This window comes from Rhinoderma darwinii, chromosome 4 (genome assembly GCF_050947455.1).
Source record: "Rhinoderma darwinii isolate aRhiDar2 chromosome 4, aRhiDar2.hap1, whole genome shotgun sequence".
Taxonomy (NCBI): domain Eukaryota; kingdom Metazoa; phylum Chordata; class Amphibia; order Anura; family Rhinodermatidae; genus Rhinoderma; species Rhinoderma darwinii.
In genome coordinates, this window is record NC_134690.1 from 146,699,566 (window position 1) to 146,726,042 (window position 26,477).

The 26,477-nt window shown below is 42.9% G+C and overlaps 1 protein-coding gene across 1 annotated transcript in view; it reads left to right on the forward strand.

Annotated features, from left to right (window-relative positions):
• USP13 (ubiquitin specific peptidase 13) overlaps window positions 1-26,477 on the forward strand; it is a 117,094-nt gene that overhangs the window by 11,414 nt on the left and 79,203 nt on the right. The window contains exon 2 of the mRNA XM_075861661.1: window positions 16,670-16,795. Coding sequence (XP_075717776.1) covers window positions 16,670-16,795 — 126 coding nt within the window. The remainder of the gene's footprint in view (window positions 1-16,669; window positions 16,796-26,477) is intronic.

Genomic DNA, 26,477 nt, shown 5'->3' on the forward strand with positions numbered 1-26,477 from the left:
CCGGCGTATGGCATTTAAAGCAACGCGAGGTATCATAGATACCAATTTTATAACCCACAAGCGGGGTCAAGTAAGACCTGTGGGCATTAAGTCGCATTTCTAGGAAGCGAGCCGAGGGAAGAAATGTGTGTGTCTGTTCTAGAGCCGCTAGTATGGTAATGTGGGTTAGGGTATGTTCACACGAGGGCGTCCGTAACGGCTGAAATTACGGGGATGTTTCAGCCTGAAAACATCCCCGTAATTTCAGCCGTAACGGCATGTGCAGGCGCTTGAACGCTGCGTCCATTACGGGCGTAATTGGCGCTGCTATTCATTGGAGTCAATGAATAACGGCTCCAATTACGGCCAAAGAAGTGACAGGTCACTTCTTTGACGCGGGCGTCTATTTACGCGCCGTCATTTGACAGCGGCACGTAAATTACGCCTCGTGTGAACAGACAAACGTCTGCCCATTGCTTTCAATGGGCAGATGTTTGTCAGCGCTATTGAGGCGCTATTTTCAGACGTAATTCGGGGCAAAAACGCCCGAATTACGTCCGTAAATAGGCCGTGTGAACATACCCTTAGGGTCCGATCATCATTCTGCCATTTAGTTAGAGGAGTCTGGGTTTGCAAGTAGTCAGGGGGAATGTGAAGGAATTGGTAATTTTTAGATATTTGTCCCTTTAGAAAATTTTGACTGGAGAATTTTAGGAGCAAGTAAGGATTCCATTCCAGATCTGGTAGTGGCAGTAAAACGTTTTTTTTTAATATAGTTTTCGACTATCTAAAATGGTCAATGGGGAGATCTAAGTATTTAGAATGGAGTACTGAAACGGAAAGAATCCTGTGGTCTTCCAGATGTACGAGCTGTTTTAAGGAGGTGATTCCTAATGTGTGCCATCTACGGAAGATTGCCAATGGGTTACCATCCTGAAAGTGGGGATGTTATGTATTTTCCATCCGGAATTGCGGACGGAAAATGCGCAGCAGAATACAGTAGCAGCACAGTGGATGAGATTTAACAAATCTCATCCACACGCTGATTAAAAATTCAGACCAGAAATTGACCTGCGGTGCGTATTTTTCGTACCACAGCTTGTCAATTCCTGCTGCGGAAAGTGGACTGAATCGGCACCGTTTTCTGCAGCATATGGTGCGGTTATTCCGCAGCGGAATTTCTGCTATTTTCAACGGAAATTTTCTGCAGCAATACTGTTACGTGTGGACAAGTCCTTAACATAAGTAAAGGCCCTTTTACACTGGCAGATGTTCTTCCCAGTTAAACTAGCTCCGTTCGACAATACGGCATGTCCATCTGTGCTAATTTTTAAACGGCGCAAACATCAGAATGAACGATCGTCAATACGCTCTCACGTCCCCATACATTTACATCTTGTTGGCAACACATCCCCCTGTTTACACAGGGCAATATTGGGAACGAGAGGTTTTCTTGTGCAGTATTTTATTAATAAAATAGTTCACTACCCAGAGCTATGAGATCTATCTCTGGCTTTTTTGGGTCCTCCTTTACGCAATGTCCCCCCCCCCCACCGTTTTTAAGTATTATTAATTTCTTGTTGTTTTTTTTTACATGCATTTGTGTTGGAGTTTTTTTATTTTGTGTCATTTTATACATGTGTTCTTTGATCTGTTTTCTATAGAGAAGACTCTGGAGAAAGATGCTAGAAAAAATACCCTATAGCATGCTGCGTTTTGAAAAAACACCACTGACCCCTATAATGGTACAAAAACGTCAAAAAACAAAACGCTGTGTATGTAGGCATTCTCCTACTTTACTTTAGACTATAAACTTATGTTTTTCTTGGTCTTGCTGTAGATATATTTTGTGACCATGGCCTTTGGCGGGTGACTTGATCTCATTTTATTCATGAAATGTACAACTGCAGAACCCAGTTCAAGGGTAGTCCCAGGTTACCTTTAGAATATTGGCGCACTTAGGACGTGCCACCTAACTACATTATCAAAACAGCTGCAACACAACACATGGAAAATATATCTGGTTCATGCCCACCAGTCAAGCAATATAACTAGGCACAATTCAGTACTAAATTTAGTAACTTAAAGTGGACATGTCACTTCATTTCTAACCCTATGTAATAAACCTAGCGGCGTGTTAGCTCTTAATATAAATTGCTGTACTGGAGAAATCTTTCCTTCTATCAGTGCAAGTAATACTAGCAGGAGACCAAGGCATCATTTCAGCCAATCATGTGATCAATATGGCTGCTTATTTGTCATGTGATTGGCAGAAAACCTGTCAGCAGGTGCGCTAATAAATTTTATTTGTACTTTTATACAGGGCGGTGTGCTCTAGAATGTTCTGTGACATCTTGTCCTAATAACATAAGGCATCAGTCTGTACATTCTAAAATGGGAAGGATTACTCTATATATGCTGCTATGTCACAAAGTCAAATGTGAGTTTTCCGATATTTTTATCATATCAATTAAAATCTTCAACAAATGTTTAATTGATATCACCTGCCAATCCCAAGAATGATGGGTGCCCAGACCTGCATTCCAGGCGGAAAGTTAGCGGGAGGTACATGGCCACGCTCCATTATAGAAAATGGGAGATCTAGACACAGCCAAGAACGCCCATGCAGTCCCCTAACCCTCCAGAAGCCCCAATGAAAAATCTCTAACATTTTCTCACACCTAAAGTACAGTGAAGTTTACCGCTCAGACGGCACTGGTAACAGTCCAATATCATTCAGTATAGACACTCTCTCCCAGAAAAATGCAGTGGACAGTCCGCAATCCAATGAGGGTGTGGATGGTAATTCTTATCCTTGTAGTTCCACCAAGCTCCTTATCGTCTCTCTCCACATTCAAAGAACTCCTGGTAGGAAAAGGATCTTATGTCTCTAATAGATGGAAAAAGGAAGACACATAGTGCAACACCCTCTGCAAAAAGATTGCTCCACGCCAAGTTTAATCCATACTCACAGAAGTAACAAGAAATAAAAGCATCAAGGTAAGTAAAAATCTTTAAAATTTCTAGGCGGCACGCCAAACACTCTCGCCCGACCCTGGGTTTCGCCCTTCCGGCTTCCTCTGGGGCATCTGAGAGAGATTTTGTGGGTATTTGAGCCAAGAGAAACCACCATTATATTTTCTCACACCTACCTAGTGCCATTTTTGGCACCTTTTGGCCTCCTCAGGCTCCAGGGCCCGGGCCTCCCCTATAGCTAGGCCCCAAGTAAACTCCATTAAATTGGATGTATAAAGAGGATATATATAGAATGTTTACAAATCTCAGTGTACAATGTTGGAGTTGCAACATTGGAAATAGTCATTCACTTCAAGATGTGTTATAGACCCCATGTTCTGAACCTTTGGTATGTGTACCCTAGTCAGTAAACACCCCGGGTAACCTTCCACTGGTGCAGGACAGGGCAGCACGGGAGGATGACCGAGGTAAGTCTCTCTATGGCTACAATGAATAGAGGCTCAGTGAGTAGCAAGTTAAAGCTAGTACAGTAATGTGGGCTTTGTGGCAGGTTAATTTATAAACTATTCTGGCTGGAAATGTTCTGTGGGCACTGTTGCTGACTCTGTTATGGGGATCACTGTGACTGGCTCAGTTCTAGTGGTACCTAAAAAACTGGCTTCTTAATGATTTGGCTTATAGTGACCCTAACCCCACTAAAAACAGGAATCTAGGCACTGGTATAAGTTACTATTTATGTATCTGTTACTTGTATAGCGCCAACATATTCCGCATCACTGTACAGAAGTTGTGTTCACTTGCTGTCCCCAGTGGGGCTCACAATCTAAATGGTATACAAAAAAGTAAAACATAGGTCCGCTCACTGTATTCCCAAATGTTTCGTACCATGCTGTAATCCTGTTAGTGCCCATAGATATCGTATATTTTCTGCGTCGGCAGCAGATGCAAAAGGTAGTGAATACGGAAAAATTTTGTATCCAGCACTCGTTCCAATAAAATGTCAGTTTATTGAATCCTGTTTAAAGAGGCTTTGTCACCACATTATAAATGCCCCATCTCCTACATAATGAGATCGGCGCTGTAATGTAGATAACAGTGTTTTTTTTATTTAGAAAAACGATCATTTTTGACTGAGTTATGACCTATTTTAGCTTTATTCTAATGAGTTTCTTAATGCCCAACTGGGAGTGTTTTACTTTTTGACCAATCAGCGTCATACACTTCTCCCCATTCATTTCCACAGCACATAGTGTTCTTACTAGATCACTATGTGCAGCCACATATACACAGATTAACGTTACTAAAGTGTCCTGACAGTGAATAGAGATCACTACCAGCCAGGACGTGATGTCTATTCAGAATCCTGACACTTCGGTAACATTTGTGTGAGATTTACAGCAAGGCAAGCGTAATCTCACGATATTACACTGTTAACTGTCATTTAAAACGAGATTACGCTTGCCTTGCTGTAAATCTCACAGAAACGTTACCGAAGTGTCAGGATTCTGAATAGACATCACGTCCTGGCTGGAGGAAATGTATATTCACTGCCAGGACACTTCAGTAACGATAGTGTGTGTGTGTGTGTGTGTATGTGGCTGCACATAGTGATCTAGTAAGATCACTATGTGCTGTGTAAATGAATGGAGAGAAGTGTATGGTGCTGATTGGTCACTGATTGGTCAGCCTCATACACCTCTCTCCACAACGCCCACTTGGTCAAAAAGTAAAACGCGCTCAGTTGGGCATTAAGAAACTCATTAGCATAAAGCTAAAATCGTTCATAACGCCGTCAAAAATGATAGTTTTTCTAAATAAAAATCACTGATCTACATTACAGCGCCGATCACATTATGTAGAAGATAGGGCACTTATAATGTGGTGACAGAGCCTCTTTAAAACAAACGGAGTTAAAACAATCCAACAAGTGCTGGATAGACACTCTTTTTCCGAATTTACTCGCAATAATACAAACTCCATGCAGATGTTGGCCTTGGTCGGATTTAAAGCCAGGACTGCAATACTGCATGGCAATAGTGCTAACTGAGCCACCGTATAATTTTCTGTCAGCAATTTTTTCACAATTGAGACTGACTCTAGCCTCATGGGTACTTTTTTTCATTGAAATTTTTGTGACTAGGGTTACGTGGCTTACAAACATTAAGAAATACTGGCATAGGCAATCATAAGAGGGTAGTGCCATGAGGGACAAGAAAGGTGGTGGAACTAGGCTGCCCAGTGTGAGGGGATGAGTGCACTGGATGTCAGCCAGGAGAATTCTGGGACCTGCATTAGCAATTCAGAGGAACGGAGCATGACCAAATGTCACTGTTGCTGGAGGGACAGAAGACATATCTGGAATAATTGCAGTGAAAGATAGGAGACACGACAGATTATCACCCAAAAAGTTCAGTAATAAAAGATACAGATGTTCGGTATCTCATAAATTGCTAAAAAAACAGGGGTTCATTTATGAGGTACAACTTTCTAATATAAACCCTTTCCATACGAATATCTGGACATATGTCTATTGAATCTTGTCAATTATTTGGGGGAGGGCTTGGAGATAATAAAATATATTTAGCATAATTGAAACACATTTGGTTTATGTGCCAGTCGCAGTTTGATGTCCGATCTTTTTTAACTCTTTCAAAAAGGTGCATATCCCCCTCTAATATACATAGGTCGGTCTCTGGACAGCTTCATCCCATTCTGTCATGATCAGCTTAATTCCTACCATATTGATGAACTCGTTATCTCAGATTAAAAAGTAGAAAACACCAATTTCCTCATAGCTGTATAGCAAATTTAGACATTTTTGGTTTTTTTAAAACATTTGTGTTTGGCTGGATTCACTCAGATTAAATAATGCTGCGGATGGTAACTGTTCCACTATCATATCAATACCCCTCCGCACTACCAAAAAAAACGACACAACTAAGCCGCTTGTACATGTGTGTTTTGTAAGAATATAAGAGGGTCAGTTTTTTGGCTAAGAACTATTTATCTTTGAAAACTGCATGTAAAACACCTAGGACTTTTACATGTTTATTAAAGTCAAGGACTTCAGTACATGTGTATGAAAAACACGAGTGAATGGAAATTGAACCATTTGATATAATGTCTGGCTCCAATGGTAACCCATTAACCCCTTCCCGACATTTGACGTACATGTACGTCATGGAAAGTACTGACTTCCCGCATCTTGCCGTACATGTACGTCAAACGTTTGGCACCGGCTCAGAAGCTGAGCCGGTCCCATCATCACCGGATCTCAGCTGTATCTTACAGCTGACATCCGACTGTAACGGCGGGGACCGAAATTAGCTTCGATCCCCGCCATTAACCCCTTAAGTGCAGCGCTCAAACGCGATCGCTGCACTTAAGGTGTTTGCAGCTCATCGGAACCCCAGTAATGAAATTTCCGGGGTTCCGGTGGCTGCAATGGCAACCGGAGGCCTAATACTGGCCTCCCGGTCTGCCTAGCACCGAAGCCGGTCAAGATCCGCCCGGCGGCGGAGCCTGATCGGCTTCCGTAGCTGCCGGCAAGATGGCGCCGGGTCAGGAGCTGATCCGGCGTCATCAGCGGTGGAAGTCAGCTGTACTGTACAGCTGACATCCACCTGTAACGGCAGGAACCGGAGCTAGCTCCGATCCCTGCCATTAACCCCTTCGATGCAGCAATCGAAAGCGATTGCTGCATCGTAGCGGTTACAAGCAGATCGCCAGCCCTGACAGGCAATCGGGACTGGCGACTGCTGTTATGGCAACAGGAGACACAATGGTCTCCTGCTCTGCCATTACGGAAGCCGATTTAGGCCCTGCCGGGAGGCGAAGCCTAAACGGCTTGCTGTCAGTGAATGACTGACAGATCTAATACATTGCACTACATAGGTAGTGCAATGTATTAGAAAAAAAAAAATCTGACCGTTGGACCTTCAAGTCCCCTAGTGGGACTTGAGAAAAAGTGTAAAAAAAGTATAAAAAAGTGTAAAAAAAAGTGCAAAAAATAAAAGTTTGAAAACAATAAAAGTTTCAAGTAATCAAATAACACACAATCCCCCTTTTAGGGTATGTTCACACGGCCTATTTACGGACGTAATTCGGGCGTTTTTGCCCCGAATTACGTCTGAAAATAGCGCCTCAATAGCGCTGACAAACATCTGCCCATTGAAAGCAATGGGCAGACGTTTGTCTGTTCACACGAGGCGTATATTTACGCGCCGCTGTCAAATGACGGCGCGTAAATAGACGCCCGCGTAGAAGAAGTGACCTGTCACTTCTTTGGCCGTAATTGGAGCCGCTATTCATTGACTCCAATGAATAGCAGCGCTAATTACGGCCGTAATTGACGCGGCGTTCATGCGCCTGCACATGCCGGTACGGCTGAAATTACGGGGATGTTTTCAGGCTGAAACATCCCCGTAATTTCAGCCGTTACGGACCCCCGCCGTGTGAACATACCCTTACACTTATCAAGTCCTTTATTATTGAAAAATAATAATAAACCATATGTATTTGGTATCGCCACGACCGTAACGACCGGAGGTATCAAAATATTATATTATTTATTGCACGCGGTGAACAGCGTAAAAAAAACCCGTAAAAAACGTTACCAGAGTTTCTGTTTTTTAGTCACTTTGCCCTACAAATATTACAATAAAAAGTGATCAAAAAGTCGCACGTATCCAAAAATGGTACCTATAAAAACTATAGCTCGTCCCGCAAAAAACAAGCCCTCATACAACTCCGTCGACAAAAAAATTAAAACGTTATGGTTCTCACAACTTGGCGACAGAAAAAATACATTCTTTTTACAAAAGTAATTTTATTGTGCAAAAAGTTGTAAAACATAAAAAAGTTCTATAAATGAGGTATCGCCGGAATCGTACTGACCCGCAGAATAAAGGTAACATGTAGTTTATAATGCGTGGTGAACTCTGTATAAAAAAAAACCAAAAAAAGCTGTGCCAGAATTGCGTTTTTTGGTTTACCTGGCATCCCAAAAAATAGGATAAAAGGTGATCAAAAAGTCACATGTACCCCAAAATGGTACCAATAATAACTACAGCTCGTCCCGCAACAAACCAGCCCTCATACCGCTACGTCTATGAAAAATAAAATTAGTTATGGCTCCAATAAGTCAGGAAATAAAAAAATATGCAGTTGTGCCCGAGGAGAACATTTCTTCTGTTTCAAGAGGCGATTTATCAAGGACCTAAAATTAGGGAACCAGGAAGGGAGGGCCCAATCATATCCGATGGAAGCGACGGTGCCCGTATTATACCAGGATAATACTTTCCCAGCAAAATTCCCCAAACTACAAAGGCGCGGAGTGTGGACCAAAAGGGGGATAAGAAATGACACCATTTATCAGTGCGACACCGGCCTGTGCAGAAAGGATTGCTTCACAGCGTAACACACATCTATGGATTATTTTTATTTTTTTATACCACCTGACTATGCCCCTTATATACTCCGCCCCGCTTACATGTACCCCCACATTATAAAACACCAGCAATACTCAAACAAATATAGTACCAAGCAAAATCCGCTCTCCAAAAGCCAAATGGTGCTCCCTCGGCCCTGAACCCTACAGCGTGCCCAAACAGCAGTTTCCTTCAACATATATGGCACCGTCATACCCGTGAGAACCCTTTTAACAATTTTTGTGGTGTGTGTCTCCAGCGTCATAAGCTGGGCATGACATATTTGCCACTGAATGGCATATCTAGGGAAAAATATAAATTTTTAATTTGCACCATCCGCAGCGCATTCATTTATGGAAAAGACCTGTGGGGTGAAAATGCTCACTACACCCCTTAATAAATGCCTTGAGGGGTGCAGTTCCATAATGGGGTCACTTATCAGGGGTTTCTTTTTATTATTTCACATCTGAGCCTCTGCAGTTGTGAACCAATACTTTGTAAATCGCCAAATTAGGCCTCCACTCCGCATGGTACTCTTCACTTCTGAGCCCTGTCATATGTCCAGACAAAAGATTAGGGCCACATGTAGGGTGTTTCTAAAACCGGGAAACACCGCATAATAATTAGAGAGCTGTCTTGTTATGGTGGCACAAGCCGGGCACCACATATTGGCATATCTATGGAAAAAAATCCCATTTTCACTCTGCAACATTGAGCGCACACTAATTTCTACAAAACACCTGCAGGGTTAAAATGCTTACTACACCCCTTGGTAAATGCATTGAGGGGTGTAGTTTACAAAATGGGGTCACTTCTGGGGGGTTTCCACTGTTTTGGGCCCACAGGTGCCCAGAAACCAATCCAGCAACATCTGCACTCCAAATGGCGGTCCTTCCCTTCTGAGCCCTGCCGTTTGCCCAAACAGCAGTTTATGACCACATATGGGGTATTGCCGTACTCGGGAGAAATAGCTTTACAAATGTTGGGTTCTTTTTTTCCTTTATTTGTTGAGAAAATGAAAAAATTTGCGCTAAAGCTACGTCTTATTGAAGAAAAAGGACTGTTTTTATTTTCACTGCCTAATTCTAATAAATTCTATGAAACATCTGTGGGGTCAAAATGCTCACTACACCCCTAGATGCATTCTTCAAGAGGTGTAGTTTCCTAAATGGAGTCCCTTTTTGGGCGTTTTCATTGTTTTGTCCCCTCAGGGGCTTTGCAAATGTGACCTGGCCTCCGCAAATCATTCCTGCTAAATGTGATCTCAAAAAGTCAAATAGTGCTCTTTCCCTTCTAAGCCCTGCCGTGTGTCCAAACAGCCGTTTATTACCACATGTGGGGTATTGTTTTACTCGGGAGAAATTGCTTTACAAATTTTGTGGTGCTTTTTCTCCTTTAGTCCTTCTGGAAATGAGAAAAAATTAGCTAAACCTACATTTTCTTTGAAAAAATGTAGATTATTATTTTCAGGGCCTACTTCCAATAATTTCTGCAAAAAAACTGTGGTGTCAAATCGCTCACTATACCCCTAGATAATTTCCTCAATGGGTGTTGTTTCCAAAATGGGGTCACTTGTGGGGGGTTTCCACTGTTTTGTCCCCTCAGGGGCTTTGTAAATGTAACATGGCCTCCGCAAACCATTCCTGCTAAATTTGAGTTCCAAAAGCCAAATGGCGCTCTTTCCCTTCTCAGCCTCGCCGTGTGTCCAAACAGCCGTTTATTACCACATGTGGGGTACTGTTTTACTCGGGAGAAATTTCTTTACAAATTTTATGGTGATTTTTCTCCTTTAGTCCTTGTGGAAATGAAAAAAAATTAGCTAAACCTACATTTTATTTGAAAAAATGTAGATTTTCATTTTCACAGCCTACTTGCAAAAATTTCTGCAAAAAACCTGTGGGGTCAAAATGCTCACTATACCCCTAGATAATTTCCTTGAGGTGTCTAGTTTCCAAAATGGGGTCACTTGTTTGGGGTTTTCACTGTTTTGTCCCCTCAGGGGCTTTGTAAATGTGACATGGCCTCCGCAAATCATTCCTGCTAAATGTGAACTCCAAAAGCCAAATGGCGCTCTTTCCCTTCTCAGCCACGCCGTGTCTCCAAACAACCGTTTATTACCACATGTGAGGTATTGTTTTACTCGGGAGAAATTGCTTTACAAATTTTGCGGTGCTTTTTCTCCTTTAGTCCTTGTGGAAATGAGAAAAAAAATCGCTAAACCTACATTTTCTTTGAAGAAATGTTGATTTTAATTTTCACGGCCTACTTCCAATAATTTCTGTAAAAAACCTGTGCGGTGAAAATGCTCACTACACCCCTAGATAATTTCCTTGAGGTGTCTAGTTTCCCAGATGGGGTCACTTTTGGGGGATTTTGACTGTTTTGGCACCGCAAGAGCCCTTCAAACCTGACATGGTGCCTAAAATATATTCTAACAAAAATAAGGCCCCAAAATCCACTAGGTGCTCCTTTGCTTCTGAGGCCGGTGTTTCAGTCCAGTAGCACGCTACGGCCACATGTGGGATATTTCCTAAAACTGCAAAAACTGGGCAACAAATATTGAGTTGCATTTCTCTGGTAAAACCTTCTGTGTTATAAAAAAAATTGTATTAAAAATGTATTTCTGCAGAAAAATATGAAATTTGTAAATTTCACCTCTACTTTGCTTTAATTCCTGTGAAATGTTTAAAGGGTTAAGACATTTTCTAAATGCTGTTTTGAATACTTTGAGGGGTGAAGTTTTTAAAATGGGGTGACTTTTTTGGGGTTTCTAATATATAAGGCCCTCAAAACCACTTCACAACTGAACTGGCCCCTGTAAAAATAGCCTTTTGAAATTTTCTTGAAAATGTGAGAAATTGCTGCTAAAGTTCTAAGCCTTGTGAGGTCATAGAAAAATAAAAGGATGTTCAAAAAACGATGCCAATCTAAAGTAGACATATGGGGGATGTTAATTAGCAACAATTTTGTGTATTATAACTGCCTGTCTTACAAGCAGATACATTTAAATTGAGAAAAATGCTAATTTTTGCAATTTTTCGCTAAATTTTGGTGTTTTTCACAATTAAATACTGAACATATCGAGCAAATTTTGCCAGTAACATAAAGTCCAATGTGTCACGAGAAAACAATCTCAGAATCGCTTGGATAGGTGAAAGCATTCCGGAGTTATTACCACATAAAGTGACACATGTCAGATTTGAAAAATGAGGCTCTGTCAGGAAGGTCAAAAGTGGCTAAAGAGGGAAGGGGTTAAAAAAAAAAAAATATTCTTAGAAAATAAACAGATCAAGAAAGCCACAAAGTGTGAACCTAGGCTTAGTCACCCAACTATTTCGTGCATCAGCTACATGTTCTACTATGTCTGTTTCACTGTTTTGCATACTTGTATGGGTAGAGGATAATTATAAGGATGTGGAACACAGTTAATGAGTCACACAAGTAAATATAACAAGATCTCTAAGAAATCAAAGCCATAAACAAGATTTTCTGAATATCTATCTGGTGACAATAGAATGCATTTAGATCACCCCTCACTTTTACCACCAAGATATGACAAAAAAGGACTTTCTCAACTACGGTATTGGATAGGTAAGTGAATCATAGACCTACTGACCATTTGACCTACCATGCAGGGTAAGAGCAATGCCCACAGAAGAGACAGAAGGAGGTTAAATTTCAGTTGAGCAATGATATTTCACACTCTGTCCACAAACTGATGACCTGCGATGGTATGAAAATCTGGTTCTGCTGTAATTTCTGGTGCCATAGATATACATTTTTTTTTTTTGCGGGTGATTTCAGTTTGGAATTGTGGCTTTAAGAGTGTGACACAGGTTGTATCTTTCTGATGTCTTTTGTAGCAATAAAATACGGGATTCTACTAGGTTAAAATGTAACCTATATGTAGGGGCAGGCAACCTTTTTTTGTTTGGAGTGCCGATTAAAAAAAAAAAAAAAAAAAATCAATGATTAAGAACTTGCTGTGCCATGCAAACATTAAAGTCATATAATACAAACTTCTACCGCATATGTGACATTAACCAATTAATCAGTTAATTAATTTTACATTTCAACATGACCCTTGGCACTATCTATGTAGGCACTGGCACTAGGGGCATCTGAGGGGGCATTCTACTGTGTGGGGCATTCTACTGTATGGGGCAGCTGTGGGGGCATTCTACTGTATGGCGGCAGCTATGGGGCATTATACTATAGGGGCATTATACTGTATGGGGCATTATACTGTATTGGGCAGCTATAGGGGCATTATGCTGTATGGGGCAGCTATAGGGGCATATTGCTGTATGGGAGCAGCTATAGGGGCATAATGCTGTATGGGAGCAGCTATAGGGGCATTATGCTGTATGGGAGCAGCTATAGGGGCATTATGCTGTATGGGAGCAGCTATAGGGGCATTCTGCTGTATGGGGAGAATTTGATTGGGCATTATACTGCATTAGGGCATCTGTGTGGGCATTATACTGTATGGGGGTATCTGTGTTGGCATTATACTGCATGGGACAATCTTTGTGGGCATTCTAATGCATGGGAGAATCTGTTGGGGCAATATACTGTATGGGGGCATCTGTGTGGGCTTTGTACTGTATGGTGGCAGCTATGGGTCATTATACTTTATGGGGGCATTATACTGTGTGGTGGCAGCTAGAGGGCATAAACTATGTTGCTATGCGTGCCGCTTCGGTTGTCCCTCTTTGTACTACTTGAAAGTTGGGAGGTATGGAGGAATCCCCGGCCAAAGCATTTCCGGCGCTTTTCCCCGGGATTCCGCTCAGTGAGAAGCCCCTGACGTCACTATCTATATATGGATTGTGACGTCGGGCTCCTCTAGGAAACTCAAATGGCGCTATGTACAGGGAGGGGGGGGGGTGTGTGGCACTATCTACAGGTGGTGTGCGTGTGTGGCACTATCTACAAGGGGGCTGGCAGAACCTACAAGGGGAACCGTGTCATGTTGTTATCTACAAGGGGGAAAGTGTGGCACTATCTCCTGGGGGGGGGGGGGGGGGGGAGAGTGTGGCACTATCTACAAGAGGAGGCTGTTCATTATGTCACCATATAGTCTCATTAGCCTCAGTTATACAGTACAATCTTTGTTAGTCAGGCACTCACCTCTTTATTTATTTTAATTTATTGTTATGTTAACTCCCTTATATAACTATATGGCTGGTAAAATGTACAAATGGTCTTATGCTCGAGTTACGTTAAAAAAAATAAAGTGAAAAAATAAATAAAAAAAAGACCTCTCGATATATAGAGAAATCAAACATGGCAAGGGGGAAGGAAATGTTCGGAAAGAGGTTCTATGGCGCCAGACTGAATATTTGCCCTGGGTGCTGGAGAACCTACCTACGCCTCTGCCTTGTCCCTGACTTTCTTTGCAAACATGATCTGTCTGTGGTGCATACGAGGCGCCTGAACACCAGCTTGGTAAGGGTGCACATAGGAGACACCACTGCTACTGAACACCCAGCTAGGGGGAAATGCACACAGGAAAGACCGCAGCTACTGAATACCAGCTCGGGGGTGCTGCACACAGGAGACAGAGCGACTACTGGACACCAGCTTGGCAGGGGGGGGGGGGGGGAAGCTAAGTGAACATAGGAGACCGTTGCTACTAAACCCCAACTTGGGGGTGGGGGGGTGCACATAGGAGAGATCATGGCTAGTTTGTAGGGGCTGCACATAGGAGAGAGCGGCCAAATTTTGCTAACTTTTTCTTATACAGTGCAGTTACCGAACTCGGTCCTCGCGGCACTGACCACCAAGAGAGATCAGCACTTCATTATGTGCTTGGGGACGCTGAACACAAGGAGAGAGAGCAGTGCTGCATTGTGTCCTTGCCAAGTGTTTAACAGCAACAAACACAATGAAGCGCTTCTCTCTCTCACCTGATGATCAGCGCCGCCAAGCGCATAATGCAGTGCCGCTCTCTTTCCCTGCGTTCAGCGCCACCAAGCATAAAACGGTGCTGGACACCAGCAGAGAGAAATGTGCCAGCAAACCATGCCCCACGTGCCGGCTGTGGCATCGTTGCCACATTTTGCTAACCCCTGCTATATATTGGATAATAGCTAAAAATGACATGTGTCAGTATAATGTATGAGGTTTTGAGGGAGAAGCTACTTGGGTAAATATGCTCAATTCTGGAACACATAATCATCTTGATGCTATAGTGTACTAATCCATTGTTGTAAACCAGTGGTGGTCAACCCAGAGGGCTTAAAATGCAGTTCTTGACTCCATCCAATGGCTTTACATTATATTTAATGTCCATTGCCCCCCAGTTTGCAGCGGACAGGTGGTGTTGCATATGCCGTCCCTCTTCATCGTAGGAGATAGGAAGCACTGGGACAAATATGCCCTGACTTTTGAGATGTTTTCACCACCACCCTAAGAGTGCAAATATAGTCAAAGCCACAGCTACAGCGATCGCTACCTTTACCTAAATTAGTTTCGGGTCTGATTCAGTTAAAAATGTATTCGCTGCAAATCGAAAGGTGCTGATTGCCCTGATAATTCCTATCTGGCTTTCTGATGTCTTCTAGGACTGTATCCAACCCATTTTAAAGAGGCTCTGTCACCAGATTTTGCAACCCCTATCTGCTATTGCAGCAGATCGGCGCTGCAATGTAGATTACAGTAACGTTTTTATTTTTTAAAAACGAGCATTTTTGGCCAAGTTATGACCATTTTCGTATTTATGCAAATGAGGCTTGCAAAAGTACAACTGGGCGTGTTGAAAAGTAAAAGTACAACTGGGCGTGTATTATGTGTGTTACATCGGGGCGTGTTTACTACTTTTACTAGCTGGGCGTTGTGTATAGAAGTGTCATCCACTTCTCTTCACAACGCCCAGCTTCTGGCAGTGCAGCACTGTGACGTCACTCACAGGTCCTGCATCGTGTCGGCACCAGAGGCTTCAGATGATTCTGCAGCAGCATCGGTGTTTGCAGGTAAGTCGATGTAGCTACTTACCTGCAAATGCTGATGCTGCTGCAGAATCAAGTGTAGCCTCTGGTGCCGACACGATGCAGGACCTGTGAGTGACGTCACAGATCTGCACTGCCAGAAGCTGGGCGTTGTGAAGAGAAGTGGATGACACTTCTATACACAACGCCCAGCTAGTAATAGTAGTAAACACGCCCCGATGTACGCACATAATACACGCCCAGTTGTACTTTTACTTTTCAACACGCCCAGTTGTACTTTTGCAAGCCTCATTTGCATAAATACGAAAATGGTCATAACTTGGCCAAAAATGCTTGTTTTTTAAAAATAAAAACGTTACTGTAATCTACATTGCAGCGCCGATCTGCTGCAATAGCAGATAGGGGCTGCAAAATCTGGTGACAGAGCCTCTTTAAGCTCTTAACACCAAACCAGCGTTAGTAATGTCAAAGTGACACAAACATATATGGGTAGTGGGAGGGATAACCTCAGTGCAGTTTGGAAAAGCTGCCCACTCAAGGTCATTTTATCCTTTTTCTAATCTAGAATTGGTCTGCCGATGGTCACCATTTTGCCGTGATTTGTGTATCACGAACCCCAAAAGTTTCGGAATTTGCCAAATTTGAAACTTTCGGGAAATGTAACTAAATTCAATTAGTGTAGAATCGTTTCGATCATCCCTTGTTACTGGGCTTTCCAACAATCCTTAAATAAATGAGATGATAAAATTCTAGCTGTCCACTGCCACCACTAGGGGGAGCTCATTGCACACTTATATTGCTTTGCATTAAATTCAATAAGAAATTTAATATGCAGTAACTTCGTAAGCCCCCACGCCCTAGTTGTGGCTACAGGCAACAGATTATTTGTCATTTGACACTATTGCAATTTGAAGGGAATCTGAGGATTTGGAAACAAAAATGGAGCCCCAACCCTTGTTCGATATAGTTTAAAATGAATTAGCACACAATTTTGTTCTTGGAAATAAATGGTGTTTAAAAATATCCATACTCTTTTAATGCAGAAATCCCAGATCATAGTTAGCGTGTATTTTTGTATACGTTATTTGTAATAGTGTGAAAAATAGTTTTCTTTTATGAAAATAACACATAAAATGCAAACAACTACTGTTGTAAATACACCCTAAATAATTTCTCCTGATGCAGCAGCTTTTTTTTTTTTCTTTAAAGCACAAAAAAAAGTGTTACACTCAAACAGATATTTCTCACAATATTTTCTCCCAGAGAACTGCTGTTGTTCATCATATTTAGAGAATCACATTGAATTTTTTCTTTTTTTTCTTTTTCTTTTAGTTATCTGAAGGAGGTCTTTATGTGTGCATGAGCACATTCCTCGGATTTGGAAGGGAACATGTTGAGCGGCATTACAGGAAGACAGGACAGAGTGTGTACATGCATCTAAAACGCCATGTAAGACAGGTAAGGTTTCTAAATAATATTTTATGGAAAATATTAGGGTTTTAATTGTATTACTCTGATTCAACTGGGAGTGGCTGTCAATAGGTTGTTGAAAGACTGCGGTATATTCACACGCGCCAGATTTGTTGCAGACATTTCTGCAACTAGGCCAATCATCTGAATGGAGCTTGATGAAATCCATGCACATGCTGCAAACACAACCCCATTCAGTTGTATCGAGTGGATTTTTAGAAAATTCTGCAACAAATCTGCCGCTTGTGAACTTACCCTAAGGGCTTGTCCACAGGATGCGGAATTGCTGCGTTTTTTTCCGCCAGGAATTTTGGATGGAAAAAACGCAGCAGAATACAGTAGCAGCATAGCGGATGAGATTTAACAAATCTCATCCACACGATGCGTAAAAATTCAGAGCAGAAATTGACCTGCGGTGCATATTTTACGGACCGCAACATGTAAATTCCTTCTGCGGAATGTGGACAGAATTGCTGCGTTTTTCAGAGGAGATGTCACCATCTCCTTGCATTGTGAAAAACGCAGCAAAATACTCACCTTTTTCTGCCGTAAAAAACGCAGGAAATGGTGCGTTTTTGCCGCAGTGGAATTTTTTAATGGAATTGCTGCAGGCATTTTCTGCAGTATTTCCGTTGTGTGTGGACAAGCCCTAAGTTGAACAGGTTTTTTGAATGGGTAAAAATTTTTTTGAATAATGAAGGCTATCACTCCATTTTGCAACGCCATGCCATACCCTGTGTACAGTGCATGATTGGAGCCAATTTCATCCTACAACAGGACAATGACCCAAAGCACACCTCCAAATTATGCAAGAACTATTTAGGGAAGAAGCAGACAGCTGGTATTCTATCTGTAATGGGGTGGCCAGCGCAGTCACCAGATCTCAACCCCATAGAGCTGTTGTGGGAGCAGCTTGACCGTATGGTACGCAAGAAGTGCCCATCAAGCCAATCCAACTTGTGGGAGGGGCTTCTGGAAGCATGGGGTGACATTTCTCCCGATTACCTCAGCAAATTAACAGCTAGAATGCCAAAGGTCTGCAATGCTGTAATTGCTGCAAATGGAGCATTCTTTGACGAAAGCAAAGTTTGAAGGAGAAAATTATTTCAAATAAAAATCATTATTTCTAACCTTGTCAATGTCTTGACTATATTTTCTAATCATTTTGCAACTCATTTGATAAATATAAGTGTGAGTTTTCATGGAAAACACAATTGTCTGGGTGACCCCAAACTTTTGAACGGTAGTGTATATTTATTTATTATTAGTAGTTATAATAGTTTTACAGGCTATACTGTTAAATAAATAGGTAAAAAACTGTTATCGTATTAACCCCTTAATGACAGGGCTTGAAAAGGCCTTAATAACCAGCTAAATTTTTCAGTTTTTGCTTCTGTCTTTCATCAGCCATGACTTTTTTTTTTTGTTTTTTTTTCCCATCGGCGTGGCTGAATGAGGCCTTGTTTTATGTGGGAGAAATTGTTTTATTCACTATTTTGCGCGCTTTTTAGAAAAAATTCACTGTGAATATAGGATAAAGCGATTTCTCTGCATAGTTTTTTTTTTTATCCTATTCACGCTAATTAACCTGTTTAATTACTTAGGTTATTACGGTCGTCTAGATACCTAATATGTGTAGTTTGTTTGTTTTTATGTAATGTATGGGCAATAAAATATATTTTATGCAAAATAAGGATTTTTTATGTGACATTTTTTAAAAATGTATTATTTAAATCCCGTTAAGGGCGCATTCACACAAACGTAGTGGTGTGCCTGGCCTATAATTTGCGGCTCGGATAGCCACGGAGTGCCACTTGCGGGCCGCCTGCAAACCGCAAATTAATTGCATTAATTTCTATGAGCCTGGACCGCAAATTACGGCCGTAATAAGACATGTCCTATCTTTTTGTGGTCCAGGCTCCCAGGCAATGCACGGACCGTGGAAACCATGGTCGTGTTCATGGGCCCATAGAAATGAATGGGATCGCAATACACCCGCAGATTTGCGGGTGAATTGCGGACGCAAAAACACGTTCGTGTGCAATGGGGCCTAAGGGATAACTTTACTTAAAACTTTATTTTTTACTTCTAATGTATTGGCATACTCTTGTATGCTAATACATGATCTTCTGTGTCACTATGACACAGGCTGCTGTTAGGGCGGCACATAGTATGCTCTAACAGCAGGCAAATGGAACAGACTGCCATGGGGTCCTTCCTAGGTCCCCAGGGCTGACTGTAGAGGGATTCCCTGGTCTTTGATCACGTCACCGGGTTTCCAGTGATGCGATCCAAGAGGGGAGTACCCTTTTGATCATGTCATGGTTCGAAGCGATCAAAGGGTTAAACAGCCTCGGTCGGAATGTTTTCGGATGCAACTGTGTTCAGGAGGCTTCTCTAAGATCAGGAGATGTAAGTTACTGCTCCTGCTTAGAGGATGAGCGCTCATCAGCTCACAGAAGCGCTTAGCCTCTTCTATAGCGACGCCAAAAGACGTCACTGTAGAAAAAGCACCTGCACCACCTGCCGTCAAAAGACGGTGGGTGGTCGTTAAGGGGTTAAACAAGGTTAGGGCAAATGTAGCCTCTTCATGCCACATACATAGAGGTGTCGTCCTCTAGAGGGAGATCAGCTCTTTGTAGGGGCTCTCTCCGCTCTGACTAAAAGAGGAGGATCCCTTGCTGGAAAACCCTTCTTCATGGCAGACAACCCCTGTAAAGAGAATGGCTTCACTGTGATGATGGAGTGATTTCCTGCTAGAATCTTCAAATGATATCAAGGTACGCACGCCCTTTGTTAGGTAGTCCTGCTTAAGCTCTCCAGTCGCATCAAATACGGCACTGATCATGGCAGTATGCCCTTCTTTTATGGAGTCTTGTTTTGTTTGTTCTTTGTCATAATCATACATATTTATGACATCATCACATTTGCATATGTTACTACAGGATTTTATTACCAATGCATACCTCCTTTATTATGTAGTCACCCACAGTGTTTTGAAGTGTTAACACTTTAGTCACTGGCACCGTGCCTTACTACCGAGGCCATTAAGATGCACTTGTCACTATCAGGCCCATTAACGTGGGGGCACTCATAAGAAGCCCTAATAAATAGTAGTTAATGTTTGCATGTACAAGTGAGACGTCATATGCACATTAACGAGTTCTATTTCTTTAACAAATGTATATTATGCAAATTAGTGTGCTGTCTAAGCCAATCAAATGTGCTAAGAGGGTTTATATGCCGCCTCTTTTTCTGTGTTGAATGAAGCTACATAGCGAACATAAACTGGCATAAGCACCCCGGATTGTCTGTTTCCCGATTCCTTATAATTGCTGTTGAACAAATAATCATGCAGTGCCCAAGAATCTGCCTGCTGTCACTGGCAACCGCACACGCCAGGGAATAGGTAGAAACATATATTTTAATCCCTTTGGCTATGTTCACATGACAGATTTTTCCTGAGAAAAATCCAAACTGGATTTGGCTGAGATTTTGCGGCAGAAATCTGAGTCTGACCCTCGGATTTCTGCCGCGTTTTGCAGTACAAACAGACAAGTTTTTGCATTCAGATTAGCTCCATTCAATGGGGATTATCTGTGTGTGACTACCCAACACTGCTTTTGGGTTCGCAATCCCGGCTGCTGAAAATTGAAAGCAATGGGAGACTTTTTACAAGCGGAATTGTGTCAGAATCCGCATAAATTTTCCGTTGTGTGAACGTGGCCTTTGGCTCTTTCACAAATTTTATACACAATATAGAAATTACAAAATGTGGTACAGCTGCATCCTCTTTTCCCCCCGATGTGAGTTGAGGAATGTTTCATTAAAATGAAATAACATGCAGGCTTATACGTATTAGGTCCTCTTCACATCACGTTTTTTGTTTACTTTTAGCGTGTACAAGCTCCCGATGTACGTGCTGAGAGACATAACTTTTTTATTTTTAAGTCGATTGAGAGGTATGAGGGCTTATGTTTTACAGGGCGAGCTGTAGATTCTATTGGTACTTTCGGGTTTTGAACGGTAGTGTGTGTGTGTGTGTGTGTGTGTGTGTGTGTGTGTATATATATGTGTGTGTGTGTGTGTATGTATATATATATATATATATTTTTTTATTTTACAGTTTTTTACTTGTTCCCCTAGGGGACCTGAACCAGCGATCATTTGATCACTTTCATGATATACTGCAATGCTCATGTATACTACTAATGTATTGCAGTATATCGTGATACTGACACTCTCCTATGAGAGGGGCTTCATGGGAGTACACAGATGGCAGACCTGGGGGCCCCCAGACCGTCATGCCAACCAACGGCACCCAATGATCGTGTCACAGGGGGGCTGTTGCAGGGTTTCTAGCCATTTAAATGCCGCGGTCGCTATTGACCACAGCATTTAACGGGTTAAACAAGCGGGATCACGTTTCAGCGGGATCCAGCTCATTACATTGCAGGATTGGCTGTACACGCTCGTTCTATGGAGCGGGCTCAGTCTGTGAGCCTGCTCCTTACTCCCCAACCCGATGTGCGCCGTATATATACGGTGGATGTCGGGAAGGGGTTAGTAGGAGCATAGAGATGGCAGACCTGGGCGCCTTCATTTAGCCCCCAGGCTGCAATAACAACCATTTGCACCCCACATTCGTGTTGGACGGTTATACAAGCGGGATCCCGCTCATTGCAGTGAAGTGTCGGCTGTAATATACCTTTGGAGCGGGTGAATCTGCTCTTTACCCCCCCTCCCACACCCAAAGTATATATACGGCGGATACCGTGAAGGGGTTAATGGAGACTAAGCAGGCCTTAGGTATGGAAGTTCTAATGTTGTGTTATCAACTGCAACCCCTAGCACTTCTGCAAAGTAATCAATCACCACAGTTAACTGTCACCTGCTTCTTGTTGAACGTGTTTCCGGGAATGGTCTGAACATATTTTAGCTCCATTTAGCCCACAGAGCACAAAAAAAGTTAAATTGTCCGTGTTAGGCCTCATTCACTCGGCAGTATTTTAAACAGTATTTTGCTTCAGTATTTGTAAACCCAAACTCGAAGTGGAACCTACACAGGAAAAGTGTAATGGAAATTAGAACCTCTTCAGTGGTTTGGTCCCACTCCTTGTTTTGGCTTACAATACTGAAGCAAAATACATTTACACGGGCCAACGAATGTGTGAACGAGCGTTCAACGGTTGTTCGCATTTTTTATGTAGTCTTAAAAATCGTTGTTAGGGCGGATTTACACGAGCGTGTGCATTTTGCGCACGCAAAAAACGCAGCGTTTTGCATGCGCAAAAGGCACTTAACAGCTCCGTGTGTCAGCCCCGTATGATACGCGGCTGCGTGATTATTATCATTGCGCCATCATTATGACACTCCGTTTGGATGTCTGTAAACCGAAAAGCACGTGGTGCTTTTTTGTTTTCATTCATAGTTTGACAGCTGTTGATCGAATCACGCTCGTCCCACGGAAGTGCTTCCGTGTGGTGCGCGTAATTTTCACGCACCCATTGACTTCAATGGGTGCTTGATGAGCGAAATACGCACAAAGAACGGACATGTCGTGACTTTTTCACAGCGGACTCACGCTGCGTAAAAATCACGCAACTGTCTGCACGGCCCCATAGACTAATATATGTCCGTGCGACGGACGTATATCCCGTTCGTCTGAATAAGCCCTCAGCATTATATCTCCCTCTGTAAACCGGAGATGTGCTGCTGACAATATGTGAACTTCACAGCGACCAAACAATCATATTTACGATCATTTGTCCATACGGAGTTTACATTCGCCATGGTTAACTTATTATTGGCGCTCATTATGGGCCCAAATCTGCCAGTGTAAACTAGCCTTTACGCTTGGCTGAAAGCGGCCTTAGCCTTTATGCACACAAAAGGATTTCCCGGCCGTGTGACGTCAAGTCAAAAAACGTCCGTCACACGGCTGCAGTAGGAACAATAGACCCCTAATGGGGCTATTCACACGACCGATTTTTTGACGGCCCGGGAAACCTGGCCGTCAAAAAATGGGACATGCCCTATTTTCGTCCGTTCTCCCGGCCGCCTGGCTCCCATAGAAGTCTATGGGGCCGGGTAAAACACGGCCATCACTTGAATGTGCTCCAAGTGACGGCCGTGTGTCTTCCGTCGCTCGCGCTCTCCTTCTCCTCCTCACAGTGCGAAGTGCATGTGAGGACGTAGAGGAGGGTATTTTTTTTGCTCCCTGTAGGAGCGGAATCCCCATTCACCGGCCACAGCTTCGGAAAGGCTGTGCCCAGGGATTGGGGATTCCGCTCCAGCAGAAGTCCCTGACGTCACTGTGTCCATATATGGACACAGTGAAGTCAGAGACTTCTGAAGCGGAATCCCCGGCGATGTGGCACGTTAGGCACTTCGGAAGGACATTGAAGTCAGGGACTTCTCCTGGAATGGTGGTGCTATCTACAGACAGGTGGGAGGGTGTCATCTATGGGGGGGGGGGGGGTGCTGTGTGCCACTACCTACAGGGGGCTGTGTGCCACTACCTACAGGGGGGCTGTGTGGCACTACCTACAGGGGGGCTGTATGGCACTACCTACAGGGGGGCTGTGTGGCACTACCTACAGGGGGGCTGTGTGGCACTACCTACAGGGGGGCTGTGTGGCACTACCTACAGGGGGGCTGTGTGGCACTACCTACAGGGGGCAGTGTGTGGCATCTACAGAGGGAAGTGTGTGGCAAAAATTTGCTAATCAAATTCATCCGATTTTTAAAACGGACAGGGAAAAAAACGGATGCAAAACGGGTCAAAATCGGCCGTTAAAAACGGCAACACGGCCCAGAACGGAATCGGAACGGATGCAAACCGGCCGGGAAAAACTGCTCAAAACGGCCTATTTTATCGGCCGACACTCGGACCCTGTCGTGTGAATAAGGCCTAAGGAAGTGTTTTGTTAGCCAGTATAAACAGTGTTCAGTAATGTCAGTGGTGCTGTAAACTGCAGTATAGAGATAAAGGCAATAACATAGTAAGTCTTTTGTCTGTTTACATAGTGCTACCGAAACACCGGAAACATAAGAACTGCTGAGGACCAATGGTCGCCTCTCATGAACTTTCCACTTGAAGGCAGATTCTTGGCCTGTAGTAGAAACACCTGTCCCAGTTTCATATTATAAAAACAACTCCTAATCCTGCCTAACCTTATCTCCATGGGCTATAAAACAGGATATCACAACACAAAGGTGGCCCTGTTTGGCTAAACATAGTAACATGCAAAAGAAATAGGCGACTACATTTTCAAAATGCACTATATTATAAATTGTCAAAATGAGGTGATATTCCAATTTGTCTTTATGTGCGGTACATAGTTTATTTCAAAGTTACAGAAAACCTCCTCCTGAAATGAAAATATCACCAGTATATAGTCCTTAACTTGTCCTCTTTTGTCAAGGTGTTGAAAATCTATTAATTTATCTAAATGGGTTTGCAGCGGGTGCATGGATTTCTGTGACACTGGCATAGATTCAGTCAGTAATTGACCCAGTGAGAGGGCTGTCTCAATGAAAGACTTTTAGGGTAAGGGTACAGTCACACGTACACGTCCGATACGCCTGAAATTCCGGAGCTGTTTTCAGGAGAAAATAGCTCCTGAATTTCAGACGTAATGGCAAGTGCAGGCGTTTTTCGCAGCGTCCATTACGGACGTAATTGGAGCTGTTTTTCTATGCAGTCAATGGAAAACGGCTCCAATTACGTCCCAAGAAGTGACAGGCACTTCTTTGACGAGGGCGTCTTTTTTACGCGCCGTCTTTTGACAGCGGAGCGTAAAAAAAATGACCGTTGGCACAGTACATTGTGCAATTACCATGTTTGGCGCGGCTGTCAAACACCTCATTAATGGCCGCACGTTATTGTGGGTAAATCAGCCCTTTACCTGCAAAATCGTGCGGCCACAAAGGGTGTATTAATTAATGGCCGAACGATTTTGCAGATTAAGGGTATGTTCACACGTAGTCAACAAAAACGTCTGAAAATCCAGAGCTGTTTTCAAGGGAAAACAGACCCTGCTTTTCAGACGATTTTTTACCAACTCGCATTTTTCGCGGCGTTTTCACGCCGTTTTCGCGGCGTTTTTTACGTCCGTTTTTGGAGCTGTTTTCATTGGAGTCTATGAGAAAACAGCTCCAAAAACGTCCAAAGAAGTGCCCTGCACTTCTTTTGACGAGGCTGTATTTTTACGCGTCGTCGTTTGACAGCTGTCAAACGACGACGCGTAAATAACAGGTCGTCTGCACAGTACGTCGGCAAATGAATGGGCAGATGTTTGCCGACGTATTGTAGCCCTATTTTCAGACGTAAAACGAGGCAAAATACGCCTCGTATACGTCTGAAATTTGGCCGTGTGAACATACCCAAAGGGCCATTTTAACCGACAATGTGCGGCCATTAAACAACGTATTTGAAAACCGCACTGAACAAGGTGACGGTGCGGTTGTTGGCCGTGTCAAGGCCGCTTTGTGTGGCCTTACCTAAGGCTGTTCCCTGAGAAGTCAAATGGGTAACAAAAAAATATTTCCTATGTTATAAACTGAAGGCAGGAAATGTCTGGAGCACAATTGGTTAAACTTGTAGCAGAAAGAACGCACAACTACTACACAAAAATTCCATGGCATAGTTAATTTCTTTTTTTGGCTGGATGTATACTTTTATTACAAATCACTTTGATCAATGTTTATTCCGTGAACTCCATTCTATGGCTTCTTAATTTTTTAGAATGATCCAAAAAGGTGGCAGATGTGATACTAGGATTGTGGATCACTGTGTAAAGTGTCTCCAATTCTAGTCTAGCGCCAGGTGTTTTCTCTTGCTGCTACTGTTCGGTAGAATAAACCGTTGCCATCCCTCCCACTACGGTCCTGCCAGTACTCTCAGAATTGTATCCACTTATTTGGATCTAAACTTTGACAGTTCCTAAATGTCTTCTGTTACTCCTTAGACTGGGTTCACACGACCTATTTTCAGACGTAAACGAGGCGTATTATGCCTCGTTTTACGTCTGAAAATAGGGCTACAATACGTCGGCAAACATCTGCCCATTCATTTGAATGGGTTTGCCGACGTACTGTGCAGACAACCTGTAATTTACGCTTCGTCGTTTGACAGCTGTCAAACGACGACACGTAAATCGACTGCCTCGGCAAAGAAGTGCAGGGCACTTCTTTGCAACGTAATTTGAGCCGTTCTTCATTGAACTCAATGAAGAGCAGCTCAAGATTACGGGCGTCACAGACACCTCGCATAATACGAGGAGGAGAAATTACGGCTGAAACGAGGCAGCTGTTTTCTCCTGAAAACAGTGTCATTTCAGCCGTAAAATCCTCTCATCGTGTGCACATACCTTTAGGGTATGTTCACACGCAGTGACCAAAAACATCTGAAAATACGGAGCTGTTTTCGGCCGTTTTTTTTAACAACTCGGCCGTTTTTGGAGCTGTTTTTCAATGGAGTCAATGAAAAACGCATCCAAAAACGTCCCAAGAAGTGTCCTGCACTTCTTTTGACGAGCCGTCATTTTACGCGCCGTATTTTGACACCGACGCGTAAAATAAAGGCTCGTGGGAACAGAACATCGTAATTCCCATTGAAAGCAATGGGCAGATGTTTGTAGGCGTATTAGGGGCGTTTTTTCAGGCG